This window comes from Micropterus salmoides, unplaced genomic scaffold (assembly GCF_014851395.1).
Source record: "Micropterus salmoides isolate LMB-PRFRI ecotype aquatic unplaced genomic scaffold, ASM1485139v1 Ms_hic_scaffold_16, whole genome shotgun sequence".
In the NCBI taxonomy this organism is placed as follows: Eukaryota; Metazoa; Chordata; class Actinopteri; order Centrarchiformes; family Centrarchidae; genus Micropterus; species Micropterus salmoides.
Window position 1 is genome coordinate 21,757,466 of NW_024040707.1, and position 16,929 is coordinate 21,774,394.

At 39.1% G+C, this 16,929-nt stretch overlaps 1 protein-coding gene across 4 annotated transcripts in view; it reads left to right on the plus strand.

Moving 5' to 3' along the window:
• The window catches only part of LOC119906068 (forkhead box protein J3-like), a 65,731-nt gene that overhangs the window by 28,120 nt on the left and 20,682 nt on the right, over positions 1–16,929 (plus strand). For 3 of the 4 annotated variants that reach the window (XM_038723575.1, XM_038723573.1, XM_038723574.1), the window contains exons 4-7: positions 4,359–4,433; positions 7,496–7,579; positions 13,024–13,125; positions 16,423–16,581. In XM_038723575.1, the coding sequence (XP_038579503.1) occupies positions 4,359–4,433; positions 7,496–7,579; positions 13,024–13,125; positions 16,423–16,581 (420 nt within the window). The remainder of the gene's footprint in view (positions 1–4,358; positions 4,434–7,495; positions 7,580–13,023; positions 13,126–16,422; positions 16,582–16,929) is intronic. The other variant, XM_038723576.1, reaches the window with a different exon arrangement.

The following is a 16,929-nucleotide window of genomic DNA, read 5'->3' on the forward strand; positions in this document are numbered from 1 at the left end:
ACATCACATTATATCACATTGTATTTTGTCAAAAAGTCATCCATGCTTATCACGCCCGTCTTATATAACTAACCTCTTCAAGTCCAGGATGCTGCACCCTACGTTAAGCAGCAGCAGCAGCAGCAGCAGCAACACCCACTGCCACGTACACGCATAAACAGTATATATTGTACATACCACAGATGCATACACAAAGCCTCATATATAATAATAAATGTGTAAATACGGTTGTTTGACCTTATTTTTCTGCGACATTGCTCTTAATCCCCAATCTCTAAAAATTGCCTGTAAAATCAGGAGGTATTATGGGTACTGCACACGTAAAGTAGATTGTAAAATGAATGGGTGAAGGTGCACTGTAGTCTGCACTCAAAATATATATATACACATTGTATTCATGCATATGTACGCACATACACACTCTTAGTCAAACCAAATATCCATTACTTACTCTCTCTTTCTGTTTCTCTTTGTCGGTCTGTCTTTCTGTCCATTCATCTATATATCTAACCAATGTGGTAGTAAAACTTATTTTCATGTATTTATTACTTGAGTATTATTATTAATTTGGACTGCAGAATTGTGTATTACTGTATCATTATTTCATAACAGTATTTCTATTAAAGAGATTTAATTATCGCCGAACAAAACATCAACATCTCTTAAGTAATACATTTTTTTCTTGAAATGTTTCCTTAAATTAATTTGAACTGTTTTAAATCATACTTTTCCCACAGTCTTGAGGATCACGGATCAGCTTATTTAAACACTTACTTGAAGCTACATTTGCTAAACTACAATTTTCAAACCAAAAGATGTTATCAAATGAAAGAAATCTGTATATGTATACATGTACATGTATGAATATATACATTCCCCTACATTTTGTCTGACAAATGTGTGGACCTTTGGATCTCCTCTACAATTTAAAAAATTGAGTTGAAGTAATTAAAAATTTTTTGGGCCCACTATAAAAATAAGTTATTTTGGTTTGAACAAGCTATGCACCGCAGGAGTTCGTAAAGAGGGTACTTCAGAGCTTAACAGGCTAAGGGTCTGTTCGTACAACATATTGTCAATAGAGAGGAGGGAGCTGCGATATTGTTTAAGTATGGGGATAGAGGCGCACATTTCCACAGTCACTTCTGGAAGACAACCATAGTGTTGCACTCGGTTGTTTGTGAAAAGTGACAGAAATAGTTGTGTCAAGAATAAAAAAGGGAGCCAGAGAGAGAAGTTCAAACCCTGGCTCCCACTGATTTACTGAATTTAGAGATATTCTCCTGCAGTGGAAACAGCGAGTGCATATTTTATATATGTCATTTTTCTCATGCCAAAGTTATTGGGCTGAACCAGTGTCCTTTCACACAAACACATGCAGACACACTCACACACGATGCCTGTGACTGTGTGATCCATCAGATGCTGGGCAGGATTGGCATGGCCCAACCCGGCCCAATAAGCTCATTAATCAGACAGGGTGAGGAGTGGGTGGAAGGACGACACAGCAGTGAATCTCATTATCTTACTTCACAGCACTGCTAATCAGTACATTTATTGATGATGACTATTCGCATTCAGTTAGAGGAGATTACTGTGTCCGTAACATGTAGAAAAGAAGGCATTTGCACTTATGTATCCACTCGGATAGATTCCTTCTAGAACATGTACATCCTTGCAGTGAAAGTGTGGGAGGTTTATTTTTTGTTTATGTTCAGTTTTTCTATCATAGACTAGAAAAAAGTTGTTTCATGCATTGTTGACCTTTTTCTTTGGTATGGACCATGCTACAAAGGCTCACTGCAGAACATATTAGAAATGAAATGATGATACTGTGAATATAAAGTACACTAAATCTAAATTGAACTGAACAGATAGAATTGTAATTGTTTAGGATAACATATAGGCTGGGTGATGCTGACAAATGCGCGAAACCAAGATGGTGAACATCGCATAAACATACCTGCTGAACATCACGTCATTTTGAGCATGTTAGCATACAAATGTTAGCATAGAGCTCAAATCACCACTGTGTCGCTAGCATGGCTGTAATGCATGTTTTTTATAATATCTTGACTACATTTATATTGATATTTTCACAGCTCCTATTGCCAAGTATGTAGTAATGAAAATAAACAGTGCATTAACACACATGGGACAGCAGGACTTTAATTAATTCAGCAATATAGAGCAAGGTTGCAAAGCGTGAACACATTGTACATGTCACTCTACCACTATCCTGTAGCATTCCACTAATATAATTTGTTATATAATTTAGTACATGTCTGTTAGTAAACAAAATTTAGAGCATGTGGATTTTTGCGTCAGGTTTAATGCCATTAAACACTAGAACACTGTGAGAAGATGTATGATTCCTTCAAAGCAAACTGGTAGCGTTCAAGACATCACATGAATTATAAGAGCTGAGCAATGTGACGGCAAATAAATACGACTACTATTAAATCATTATTTAAACCTGGTCTGAAATATCTTTATTACCTACTGTTGTGGTTCTGTTAACACTGACCATTAAGGACATAAGGAAATTAGTGTCATATGAAAACATACTTTTGGTATCCTGACATTCCCATCAGTTTGGGTTACACGGTGTTAGGTTTTATGGACATGTGGATCACCAATCATGAGGGACACACTCATGAGGAAAACATAATAATAATTATTAAAACTCTTCATTTACTAAAAGGGGACAGACTTATTGGCACGAACAAATGTAGGCCAAATGTAAGAGATTTTTAACATCAGCATGAGTAACTTTAAGGGACACTACCCAGCCCGAACAAAGAACACATATGCCTGAAAGTGAAAAGTGCCAGAGTGTCTGAAGTCTGAAATACACAGGGTTGTGCAGACATTGCAAGTAGTGCACAGGTGTGCAAAAACTGCTTTGGTAACAAAAATAGTGTGTAAATAAACAAAGAATAGGTAGAGGTTAGCAAAGTTAGACGGGCTGACTGCTGAAGTGACGGGCAGACTTGGTGTTAATGATCCAGTGCCTCCTCCCGTAGGAACGTTTTTGGAACAGATGGTTGCCTTTGTGTGCCGCACTGGTGGCAGTCCTCCTTGCCATTTTCATCACCCGACTGTCACGCATTTCCTTGATGGACGGTCGCAAAGAGCCAGTGACCCGCTAAGTAGAGCAGCTGAAAACTTGCTGGAGCTTTTCTCCTGGAAGAGCAGGGCGAGGCAGAGGTGGAGCAGGCTGTTATGGTATGCTAGAGACAGCGAGAGAAGGTGTTTTTTGTAGGAGAAACAAAGCCGGTGTTGAGCAGTGAGAGCTCAGGAGAAAGAGCAGAGAAATACCTCCCATCCCTCTGTCTTCTCCCCTCCTCCTCCCCAGTGGTATTAATTAGCAGCAGTAGATGAGTGGAGAACGGGAGCCCGAAGGGAGAACAGGTTCATGTCAGGTTAGCCTACACTGTTGTGGGCTCTTTCTCTCGTTCTCTTTCCCTTTCCTCACATGTACACACACACAAACAATAGGAGGTGGTGCAAATTATAGAAAAGTCAGTTTCCCCTCAGTATTTCCAAAAATTTGTTATATGCTTTAAAAATGGCAGAGTTTTCAAGAAGCCCAGTTTAACTTGAGACAATACAGCTGTCTTCAACTGCGGCGGAACGGCTCACATTTCACTTGTGACTGTGACCCGAAGCGTCTTTTTGACTACATGGTGAACAGTGGAAAGTGGACGACCGCTTTACTTTCAAGAGCCTTCACTAAGGGCCTAGACAGAGGTCCAGAGCCAGACACTCCAGCTAACATCAGCAGAAGCAGAAGCAGCAGAGGCGATGGACAGTGGCAAGACGGGGAATGTGTCTGAGTTTTTTGTGACGATTTTGATTTGAAATACTGTATACTACCACTACTACTACTGTTACCACTAGTCTCAGTCTCACGCCAGCTCATTGTACATAACACAGATTGAAGTGAACATGACATAGCAAAGTGTCCCCTCTAAACAAAGAGTTTAAAATGCGTATGAGTTACGAGCAAACTGAATTTCTTCCTTCTCCAATTGTTAGGAAGGTATTAAGAAAAGACGAATTGTAAGAGAGAAGAAGAAAAAGCAAACATTTTGTGTGGAAGAAATGTTTTTTGATTCTTTCCTATCCCATTGATTATCTTGTGACCTATCTGGCGGTGAATGAAGACTATAGACTGTAGATTAGCACCATAATCAGTTTATTAGTACAATAATGTGACTGTAAATGTAATTTGCTTCCTCAAAAAAGTGGATGAGTTACTCTATAACAATTTTTTGTCCTGTTTCTTTTGTCGTCCTGCCTTTTCATCCCCTTCATCTCTCGTTCTCTGTTTCTCTGTCTGTCTCTCCTTGCAGAATTCTATACGACACAACCTGTCCTTGAACAAGTGTTTTCTCAAAGTGCCTCGCTCCAAAGACGACCCCGGGAAAGTAAGTATTTCCTGAACAATGTAATGCGACTGAAAAGCTCAGCTTGAATTACGGAGTGACACACAATGAAAATGCAAGCCTATTTTAGCAAGCTTACAAATACGGCAGAGGCGACTGCGATTACTTTTCACGTGTTTAGTAACCTCGTGCCACATGTGTGTGCACACTTGTGCATAAGTGCACCCAAAAAGACACCCATACTCACTTGTTCTATTTCTTTGTCTCACACACACACACACACACACACAGCGTGTCTGCACTTAAAAGCAATTTGTAGCTCCATAACCGGCTGAATGCCTAATGCTGCTTTCTCTGTTTTGTGCGGCTCACCGATATTGATTCTGCCAAGTAATAATGTGGTACAGGGAGTAATGAATAATAAGTATATGTAGGTGCACTCCTTCAGATGTGAGGCCATTCACGCATCTGTTATGCTTTATTAGGCTCTGTTTCACTCTCTCTCTCACACACACACACACACACAATCAGTGGAAGCTTTAGATATGTTTCACCGCTGCGGTTAGGAAGCAGAGTTGCCACGGCCACTTCAGCAGCACCAGTTTGATAACAACAATTTGTCAAGTCCTTGTTTGTGCTGAATTGAAGGAATTGCTCAGATGGGAAAAGTATATAATTACAGTTGATCACAGAAGCTTGCCCATACAAGATTTTTTCAAATCAAAATTCAAAGGTCTGCGTTTCATCTCATCAAAGGCCTAAGTGAGAAGAAATCCACTATTTTTATAAAAACTGATAAGTCTAAAACTTTTCATTGAGCGCTCAAAACTCTGCTCATTTTGGGGGGGGGGGGGTCTCCATACTGCTGGGATTTTGGAGCCATTGAAAAATGAATTAGGGGGAAGAAGGTTTAAATAATTCAAACAAAATCCTTGGGCTTTAGTGGAGGCCTATAGTCTGCAAAGACACAAAGAGAGAGGCTCCCCGATGATTAGCCTGACTTGGACCTGACCAGCACCTTAATTCACACTGTGGATCGAAGTGGTCGATACCTCGGCATGGGGAGGTCATGTGTGTGTAGAGAAGTTGAATGTACAAGTTCTGTTTGAAGCCATAGAGAGAGGGGAAAAGCTAAATCATGCATGTGCTAACGTTAATTGGCTGTGTACTGTTCAGTGATGTGGGACTAAGAGACAGGGGGAGGAGAAGAGGCAAGGATGGGGAAGGGAGGGGCTAGATGTTGAGAGACAAGCTGTGTGTTTGTGTGTGCGTATGTGCGTGCATGTGTGCGTGCATGGCCTAGATGAATCTCCTGAATTCAGTCTGCAGCTTTGCACCTCCTTGGGAGAGAAGAGGAAAAATGAAAGGGGGGTCAGACCGGGAGGAAATCAAGGACCTAAAAGCAATTGATTTCCTCTTCTCTTATTGTATGTGTTTATTTTGGAGGTTGCTGTGCTTTAACATTGTGTATCAAAAGGATTGCAGTGGATTTTCTGGGGAAGGGAAGCAGGAGTATGCACCGTAGCAAAACTACACCTAGAGAAAACTGATTGGATACAGAACTGGAATAACAATGGAAACATTGGTTTTATCTGATGTAAGGGAGATCCATCTACTGTAGGCCTACTTTTTATGTTTAATGTTTTATATTTGTTTCCCCTTCATTAGAAGGGCTTAAGAAATAGACTGATTAGACATAATAGTGGGAGATACATCAGAAACAAATAGAAACGTTGGGATGGATATTACTCGAACACTAATGGATATAAGGTATAGTGAACATTATAATACATGTGTTCAAATCCATCACCGTAAAACAAGGTGAAAATATGTGCAAATGCATCCAGCAGTAAAATCTAACTTGGAATTAACAACAATTTAACGGTTGAAATTGTTTCCTCATAAAGATATCTGGGCGTTCATATTGATATGAAATTGAACTGGTCAGACAATGTAATTTGAGTCCTTCTAAATGTTAAAATTTTTTGTGTCCAGTGCCTTGTTTTATGCTGTTGCGTGTTGGGCATAAATGCTGCCAATAATGAGAACAGGATTAACATGTTTATTAAAAAGGCTGAATTTATTATTGGTCATTGGTATCAGTGTTCGGTAGCAACTCATTACTAATTAATGTATGGGATTACAATTTGAAATTTAGTAATTACTTTACAGTTACTCAGAGCAGTAATGCTCTATTACTTTGACAGTGTGGGGTTTTGCTGTCTTGCCAGGAGTTCTCAGCTTGCGTTAGCTAGCAGTGAGCCTACATTCAGGAATCAGCTGGTGCTGTAAGGACTTTTTAGTTTTTACAGTTATAATTTTTTAAGGTTTCATTTCAAATTTATAGCCTGTTTTATTGGTCAACTTGTGTCATTGATTGAATAAATAGATATTGTTTTAATTAGTGGTTTGGCGGACTCCTGACCTATCATAATGTCCTCTTGGGATATATATTAGTTGTGGCAGCATGTTGCCTGCTGTGACCCGCCTGTCTGACTTTTTTTAAAAATTAGTTTACTCTCTTAAAGTCAATGAAAGTAACAAATTACATTTACACAAGCACCATATTTAAAGGCAGCTTTGGGTTTTCATTTTAGGAAGTGGTTGTTGTTATTACTACATACCTTCCAAATCTGGATTTTGTATTAAAAACTTTTTCTACTTATCTAAAAGTTATCCTTTGCTGTAGTGCTACCCAAAGGTTGCCATATTTAGTACCACCAGGAACACCAGCAACAATAAAATCCAGTATTTATAACACATTTTAACATCTTAACGTGCTGCAATAATTGAATCTTTTAGTATCTTTATGCTTGATACCCAAGGAAAACATTTTTTTATTTATTATACAGGTAACTCTAATGAAAATTAAATTCAGTACTTTTACTTGTAATAGAATATCTTCCATAAACCCCCCCCCGTGGTATTGCAACTTTAGTTTTGAAGTGATTATTTGAGGACTTTTCCACCAACTCATTAAAAAAAGAATATCAAAGTGTACCTAAACCTACAATGCAATCTAAATCACTGGAGAAATATATAAACAGAGCAGCATCCATTAGACACAAGGCTTAACTCTTTGTTTTATTGGGGCCACTCTCCAGGGTTCCTACTGGGCCATAGACACTAATCCTAAAGAAGACACAGTACCGAGCAGGCCAAAGAAGAGACCGCGCTCTGGAGAAAGGGTAAGTACTGTGCCTTTTAAAACCCTCCTTTTATCAACATGAGAGCTTATTGTTTTAAGTTTTTTATAATTTGGTGGTACACCACTCAGTTAGTATTCAAATGACATCTCTACAGACATCTTCAAAGTGTTGCCACAATGTAATTTCAATAATCTCACCTTCCTTCTTCAGTTTTTTAGTTACTTTGTACTAGTTCAAGCTCACTGCCATCAAAGTGGCAGAAGCCATGACAGAGATTGAAAAAAGCTGCTCTGTACACCTGTGATGCTACAGAAATGTTTGTGTTCACTCTTTTTTTCTTTTTCCACGATATAATGATGCCAGGATAGAACAGCAGGCAAACAAGTCTATAGGCACGTTAGAGGCTTTCTGAGGCTGTACTTAAGCACAACAGTGCTTTGAGCTAAATGCTAAAATAAGCATGCTAACACTAACAGTGATATAATAACATGCATTTGTTAAGAAAGTATAATGTTTACCATGTTCCCCATCTTTATTTAGCATGTTAGCATGCTAACATTTGCAAATTAGAAGTAAACATCAAGAACGCCTGATGCTGAGGGGAATGTCATTAGTTTTGCATAAACCAAAATATTGGACTAATTCCAATTTCCACCTGGTGAACATTAAAAGTCAGGCAATTCATCCTGAGGGTGGCATGAATGCCTGGAACAAATTTTAAGACAATCTATCTGATAATTGTTGAGACACGTCACCAAAAAACACAAATATGAACCACATGGTGGCGCTGGAGTAAAAGTCACAGGATCACCAAAGTCAGTGGGATTGATCCTCTGGGCACCATGAATGTTTGTACAGAATATCATGGCAATCCATCCAAGAGTGGTTCAGATATTTCAGTCTGGACCAAAGTTGTGGGCCAACAGACTGACTGTGCCATATGACATTGCCAACTACAGAGACATTCTGCTAGCATGGCTAAAGAAAATGCTCTGGGCAGAGCAGTGTTACAGTAGATCAGACTCAACACTGACTAATGCAAATCAAATGACAGTTTAAAGCACATCAGCAAATTAACAAATATTTTATTCTGTTATGTGTTTTTACGATTCAGCGGTATTATAAAGAGTCATCAGTGGCACACAATGACAAAAAGGTTTTGATCATTTTATGCCTGGAGGCACATATTGCTTCTGCATCACAGTTGAAAAGAGTCTGAAAATATCTTTTAGAGGACGTATCCTCTGTACAAAATATTTAACCACTCCCAACTCAATGCTTTATATGCTGATACTGTGCAGTTTTATGCAGAACAATATTGATTCCACATCTGCATGGTTCAAATAAATATCTATATGGAGAGAATGAAACATGCTGGTTATTATTTTTATTGCTTGCCTTGTGTTTTTTTTTCTTGCTGCAGTGCTTGTTTGACGGGTCTCCATCATTCTAATTGTCTATCATACCATTTTGCTGGACTTTCTATTCTTGTAATTATTTCTTTGTAAAGCCACAAAAATAACAAACCATAACTACTTCATGTACCCTTTTCCTCGGCTGGGTTGGACAGGCAGGGTTATCCATGTCATCAGGTTTGTTTTGTGGCATTTGATTGATATTGAAATAATTATAACTGGACCTCTTACTGCCGAATGCTAGAAAGCATGCCTGTGTCTCATCGAAATACCCAATCTCCAGCACATGTGCCATTTTCTTTGTACCATAGAAAACCACATTTTCTATGTGCCATCGGAGAACCAGAGCCTACAGTCTCCATTGAATATTGTCATGATCATACGTTGTAGCAGATGGGGTTGGCAGGGTTGGCTTACACGGTAAAACATGTTAACCTCAGGCTCCTGGACTTGCAGTTTTAAAGAAAGAAATAGCAGGAACAAGCTACAGAATCGATGTGAGGACACAGAGTTAGTAATGAAAATTGGCTTAGGGAAATTGATTGACAACAGCTGAGGCTATAAATGTATGGAGCCCTGCATCAACCCGACACAGTGCAGCTTGTGTTTAGTCATCAACCTGAGGATCTGAATACAGAAGCAGTGAGCTCCATGAAGTATTGAAAATCTTGTATCACCTCTGTCTGCCTACATCTCTGTTGTCTTGACTCTGACTACTGTATGATACACTTGTGTGCTGCACTCATAACTACAATTCATTTAAAGATTGAAATTTCAGTACTACCTCCAAACCAAACTATCAGATTCATTATATAATTTTGTAAACATTCAACAGTTGAAATTCTCTTTTGACCATCACCTCAGCTGAGCTTAAATGAACCAATGAGTGTACACAGCAATACTATACTAATATATGTCTTACTACTATACTTGATGTTGTTGCTGTAACATTTAGCAGCCCACTAAGACGTTAATGGAATCATGTTTCTCTTAAAAAGGTGTAATGTTACACCTGCAGAGTTGACAGGACCACATGACGGACAGAAAATACCACAGTAAAATATTAAAAAACTGTAATTCAGTGATGTTATGGTAAGTATTGATACCTTATTGGCATCCAGTATCAATGCTATGCTTCAGTTAGCATGACGGCTTTTAGCCCACCCAGGGTTGAACAACCAATTAGTGAATTCAGCTGGCTTGTTGTGGACCAAGCAAAAGACTTGCTGGGTCGAAAAGGTCATCAGTAAAGCCTATTTCATAAAGGAGCTTTAATTCCAGTAAGCAGGTAGCATTCTGTTTTTTTTTATTGCATACTGTAAATCTTTATATCCAGCAGCTGATCCTCTGAGGTTTTTCTGAGCGTGCACCTAACTGCGTTTGTTGTTGCATTAAAGAAAACCTGTGTCTTTCATCCCGACGCGGCACGACTGGTCATCTTCCTTCTTTTTCTCATCCTATGTCACTGTTTGTGTTACCTTGATCATTATCTTTCTGTTCATCTGTTTATCCGTTTGTCTGCTACTCGCTCCTCTGTCTCTCCCTCTGTGCCTGTGTTGCTGCTTTAGCCTTCTCCTCTCCAGGGAACTCAGGCAGGCGTGGAGCGGCAAAGTGCACAATCACAGTTGCTCATTGGAGAAAGAATTGAGGTAAAAGAGAGGGAGGGGGGAGGTAGAAGGGGAAATGAAAAGAAGTGTAAAAGAAAGACATCAAGGAGAGCAAAGAGGGAAAAGTCAAGCTGCAAGGGGAAGAAGGGAAAAAAGTAGGAGGAGGGAGGGGGGAGAGTATTCTAGGCTTGTGTTCCATTTAATTACCACAGAAGGCCCCAGGGCTGCCGTTAGACATATTTTTTTTCACCATTTTTATTTTTTTTTATTACAAACATTAATTAATTCAGAGCCTTGTCATCTCGTCTTACATGGATGGGCCCTTCGACCCCTTTACTTATGCCTCACTTGCACCGCTGGCAGACACACTGTGGGCTGTCACATGGGCTAAGGAGAAACAGGGAGGTTTTAAATGCTAAGATTTATAGCAGTGTTACTTGTGGCTAAATATGTCGTACTGTTTTCATAGGAGTTTTGTTGCACCTAGACTACACAGTCAGAGTCTTTAAAGTCTCCTGATGACAGCGGCTGTGCAAATGAGAAGATTTGAAGTTGGCAGTGAGGCTAAACGTCAGCTGCATAAATGCATTGTATAAATGTGTAGACAGGCAATGTACACTTAGTTTAGTACCTGCGTCTCCGGCTCCCTTGGCATAATCACTCTCTTTCATTTCCTGTGTGCCTCTCTGTCTGCCTGTCTGTCACCACTCAATTATCTCTCTACCTATTCTCCCCTTTCTCTCCCCTTCTTCCACAAGCCTTCCTCACTCACTCTCTTCACCTCTCCGTTGTCTTCTTTTTAAGTGCCTCCACGAGGGAACCGACAACCCGTTTCACTGGGAGTTTATCATAAATTAAAGATTGCATTGTTACCAACCAATCCTCTTACTGTAAGCAGTTTGGGGAGGCAGGCAAGCTGTCTTGAACCCTGAAAGGAGTCAGACAAGGAAAAAAATATTGTCCTCTTTTTTTTTTGTCACTTTGCAGGCGTCAATTTAGCCCCTCATCGATCTTTGAATAGTTCCTCCTATCCTCACACTCAGTTAACCCTACTTTAGCGCTTTGTGAGGACAGCATAAAATGAGCCGCTGCTGAATACATTTTAGATACTTGAATAATGTATGAGGATGGCTTGATTTATCTTATTAAGTGCAAGTGATGTGTTCACTTTTCAGGCTGTTTAAGTGTCCGGCAATTTAAAGTGCGCCTTGACTACTTCACATATTTGGAGCCTGGGGCATGGTGGTGATTCAGGAAGCCCAGCACAGAATCAGGAACTTGCAGAGTTCAGAAATTTCTCATAACCTTTGTCATATTTAATTTCCCTTCTTTCTAAAGTCACTCTCCTATGTTTCCAGTTGATGGGAGAGGATATTTAAAATACTTCTGCATATTAATTGATAGGCAAGACTTAACAGTTACTGTTGATTGTATTTGAACATCTATTTAAATTTGACCAAACTCAACTCAATATGAGTATAAAGAAAAACTAACTAAAAGAAATTACTACATACTATTCTATACACATCTCAACTTACCCATTAAATGCCACAACCAGTGACACAGGCTGACCTTTTAGTTTTTATTGTATGGCCTGTGGATTCATTAATGAAAAAAGATTAACTCAGTATAGCTGAATTATGTTTATAAAACATTTATACAGGTGTAGTTCAGGCAAGCAATCATTTGCTACACAGTGCTTTTTATTTGTCTTTTATGGTTTACCACATTCAGCTCCTAAGGAAACAGGCAAAGTGGTCTCTGCCACTTCATTATTTTTTAATCATGTTTTCTGTAAATTTCAACAATCTCCCTGGGGTGCAACAATTCACTGATTTAAATAAATCTACTGAGCTTATTGCCTAAGACGCAGTAGTATCCGTACAAACAGCTTGAATTTGGCCACAGCTGGTAGGGAATCACAAAACTTCTCTTTGTCAGAGAAGACCCAGAAATAATGAATATATTTTTGGGGAGTGGGGCAAAAAGCGAAATACTTTTTTTGTTTAAGTGTTCTCTTAATGTCTTGCCATGTACAAGTTAAATGTTCACTGTTTTAGACTACTTGTTTTTACGTGAGTGGGATGCCTTAACATAATGTAAGATTAACTGTAAACACGGAGCAATATTGCCATTTTTCACAGCAGACATTTTGACTCGTCATAGCAGGAAAAGCATAGATGTTACTAACAGCATTAACAAGGGCTCCGTTCTATCCAAGTGTCCCGGGAAGCAGTGACCGTAAGAAAGCATGCACAATACCAGGACCCTGAAAGTGAAGCAGCTAAATGAATTTAAGCCGTCATTTATTTTATTTACGCCTGTGCTTTCCTACTTTGGCATGTCAAAATGTCTATTGTGAAAAAGACCTATTGCTGGTGATCTATTTTAAGGTCTTCATTTTTTATTTGGTAAGCTAATTAACAGAATACTCACTCACTCCTCTGTCCTCTACTTTCAGGCATCAACTCCTTACAGCCTGGAGTCAGAGTCTCTGAGAATGGACTGCATTATGTCAGGAGGGGCGTCACCCACGCTGGCCATCAATGCTGTAACCAACAAGGTACAACACCAGCTACTCAGTTATGAATGTTTGGTTTTATCAGTGCAGGAGGAACCACAGTGTCGTTTGAAAAAACAATACAAAAGTTGTCAACAGAGCAGGTATAGGAGATTTATTATGGCAGACGTATATCTCAAGTGCAATGCGTGCCCGTTTCCTCTTATCTAATACTCGATTCAGTTATGGTCAGAGACAAGAACGTAATGCTCGACCTGCTTGCATTTGAGCTACTTAGGTGGGAAAAACATAGATTGCTTTAAAGTGTTTGGCTGAGTACCAGAAACTTTTAGTTGTACTTTTTAAATAAAGTAATGTTACTTTGTTGGTACGCTGATTGATTTAGAAACATGCCATGCGTCTTCAAGCATCTAAGGATTACAAAACTGTTGACTGTAGAGCTGCAGTGATCGACAAATTATTAATCAGCAACTTTTTTGATAATCCATTACATGTTTTTAATTAATTGGCTTTCAAGCTACATTTGCTGGTTCCAGCCTCTGATGCTTTTCTTAGTCACAGTCTTTGGGTTGTGTACTGTTGCTTGATTTGAAAAATCCTTCTTCGGCTCCTTTGAAGTTTTCATACAGAACTTTCAAATAGTTGAAAAACCTCAGAATAATACTTCAAGTGGCCATTTAGATCTTATGCATATACATTTCTTAATGATGTCTAATGGTAACTTTTACAAAAGAATTTTTCAAGAAGATATAGTCATTTGTACTGTACTCGCAGCGGAGAAGAATGGGTTGAACTTTGTCAAGGCTACAATTAATAATAACATATATATAAGCCGTACTTCACTGAAAACTGCAGAAGAAGGAGTCTCTGTTTTTCTCTTTCATCATCAGTGGCCTGGGCTGTTTATAGGTCTTCACTTTCACACACATTATGCAATGACACATACATACACTGCCTAAAAAGCTGAACTGGGTGCGACCATCTGTTTGAGGGTCAGAGATCAAACGGCGACTGGAACCTCTGACGCCTCTCTGATCTGGCACACACATACACATACACACAGATGATGTGTGGTACATGACCCTTTCGTCTGACCCCGGCCAAAGAGAAAATTTGTCCCACAGCAGCAGCTCACATAACTCTGAGTGTTTGGTCTGGATGTGATGTGAAGGTCTGGACTTGACAGCTTTTTCCAGTTTTCCATTGACTCATTGACTCATACTTCCCAGAATTTGTCAAAATGAAACACTTTTAGCACTGATTTTTAACACTCTGGGAATTTAATTTTCATTTGATTTTAAACAATTTTCGCATCAGCATCATAGAGCCATGTATTCACATACTAATGTTTAAAACCAGTTGATTGTCATTTATCCTCTATATATAATAAGCTCTTGCTGGTTCCTGCTTCTTTAATGTGAAAAGGTGTTGCTGTTCTCTATTTCAGATCATTTCAAGTTTAATACTTCTACGATTTGGACTGTTTGTAAGACAAAATAGGCACCAATCTTTTTGAGTTTTAGGAACTTGTGAAAGGTGTTTGTCATTACTTTCTACATTTTATAGACTTACTGTATGTAGCAACATTAATCTAAAAAAAGACATACATAAATAATAGATTTATATTATTAAGAAGATAATCTAAATAGTTCCAAGAGTTTCTATTTTAGCCCAACTAACCACTCTAAATTATAACAGTAACAGTAATGGTTACCTACCTACTGTGCTATGACTGTTCCCTCAAACAGTAGACTGCCATCACATTTGCACCATTGTAGTTTGAACAGTGCTGTTAATGACATTATTGAGCAAGTATGTAAAAGTTTCTCCAGTTTGATTTGATAGACGGACAACTTGTTGTTGTAAAATTTGACAACAGAAATCAAAAGGTGGGCCTCATTAACAGCCAAGGAAATCAGCATCAAGCGTTTATTGTTGCAACATTTCCCCAGACAGTTTGGTGTGTCCCACGGGCAGCAGGCAGCAGAAAACAGTGCATGTCAGTTTGCACTAATTCTGTTTTTACTCCGGGAAAAACTAAAACTTGACGCTTTTGAGTCGTCACTCTACATGTTGAAAAAATAATTCAGAGCAGGGAGAGGAAGACCTTGATGACAGTGAGGCCGATGCCAACGTATCCACCCACATCCAGACAGGTGGCGTCCTGCAGGCACAGCAGTGCGTCAGAGCCTCTTCAATAACACATTTCCTTTATTCTGTTTGCATTGGAGAGTGCCTGTGGTTTTGAAAGACATTCCTGTGATATGATACTAGGAAATTAGGGGAACAGAAAATATTTCCTTGAGAAAGGTTGTTATAATCCTCATCACATTCAGATATTGTAATGCTTTTACTTGAATTCCTACATTCCTTCTAATTGAAGCTCTGCTAAGTGTAAAAAAGAAAACTTGAACCCTTTCTAGAAACATCTCGAGGTGTTTTGTCATTATCATTATCTTTTCTCTTCTAATGCATAGTTCTCATAAACCTCATAATTGTTTTCTTGTTTCTACAGTAACACAGAAAGGAGAATTACAGGTTTGCTCACGTGTTTCCAAATCCACCAAAACAGAAAATATTCAGGATTAACACTTCAAAAAGCTGATTTATGATAACACTTCTTTTTCTGCTACAAGATGTTCTACAGGTTAGAGTACTGCCCCACTGTACTGCTGTCTCACCCGAAGGCTATAATTTCACATTTGTCTTTACAATTAAATGTAGCCTGGAGGTAACGCTGGCGCTCTGCCTCACAAGTGCTGACAGTCAAACAAAACAAGAGAAACATGATTCAACATAATCCTGAGGCATTTATTTTAAAAGCTTTGTGATCTGTCACCACAAGATGATATACAGTACACCTCCTCTGAAGTGAAACTTCTTCATGGGTGCCAAACTCAGACAATACAGTAATTTCTGAAGTTACCCAGTGTACTCTGCGTTCCAACATTTAATCACAATCACCGTGTTTAGAGGAAGGGGGGGTAAGATTAGTGTCTGTGCTTTTATGCAGTTTAAGGAACCATTTGCATAGACCAGCACTTTAATTTCCATATTTCCTAACAAGTTGTCTCATAAGTTAATGGTGCAAAGGTAACTTCTTGAGGTTGGCAGTGTTCCCTTTAGCCTGGATATGAATTGGCAAATGGACAAAATGAGGGAGAGTTATAAAATGTGCAACAAGGAACAATAAAGTCATGAATAACTTCCTTTGAAGGACTTTATATCGTGCATTACCTCAAAAATTTGGCCCTGTATAATTGTCTTTATTGTCACATTAACATGGATCTGGTGTGTTTGTGTGTGTGTGTCTGTGTGTGTGTGTGTGTGTGTGTGTAGCTAGCGCTGTACAACCCCGAGGCAGAAGGCAGTGAGAGTCCTGGGAGTCTGGGCAGCAGCCTGAGCAACAGTCTTTCAGAGCAGAATTTGGCTTCTGTCAACCTTAACAACCTGAACACCGCTGTCAGCAGCGGCAGCAACGTACACAGCTACACACCAGTAAGACATTTTCTTTATTTTGGGTGACAGTCTAATGATTGCCGCAGGAGAATTTCTCTTGTTGTTTATGTTTATCCGCATGAGAACAACAGCTGACCTGATGCTGCTACAGTCTTGGTCTTGTTTAAGGATACTGTACTTCAGCAGGACCGGTGCTTTCTCCTTTTTCTTCTACTTTGACTTTTTTATCTTGAACTGGCAACTTTGAAACTACCAGCATTCAAACAAAGAAATGCTTTTTATTATATGTCCTGTGTTCACTTGACATAATCTTGATGATTCAGTCACCGGTCCAGACACTCAGTCAGTTCAGAAGGTGTCTGCTGCACCCTTAGCAGACTGAGGAGG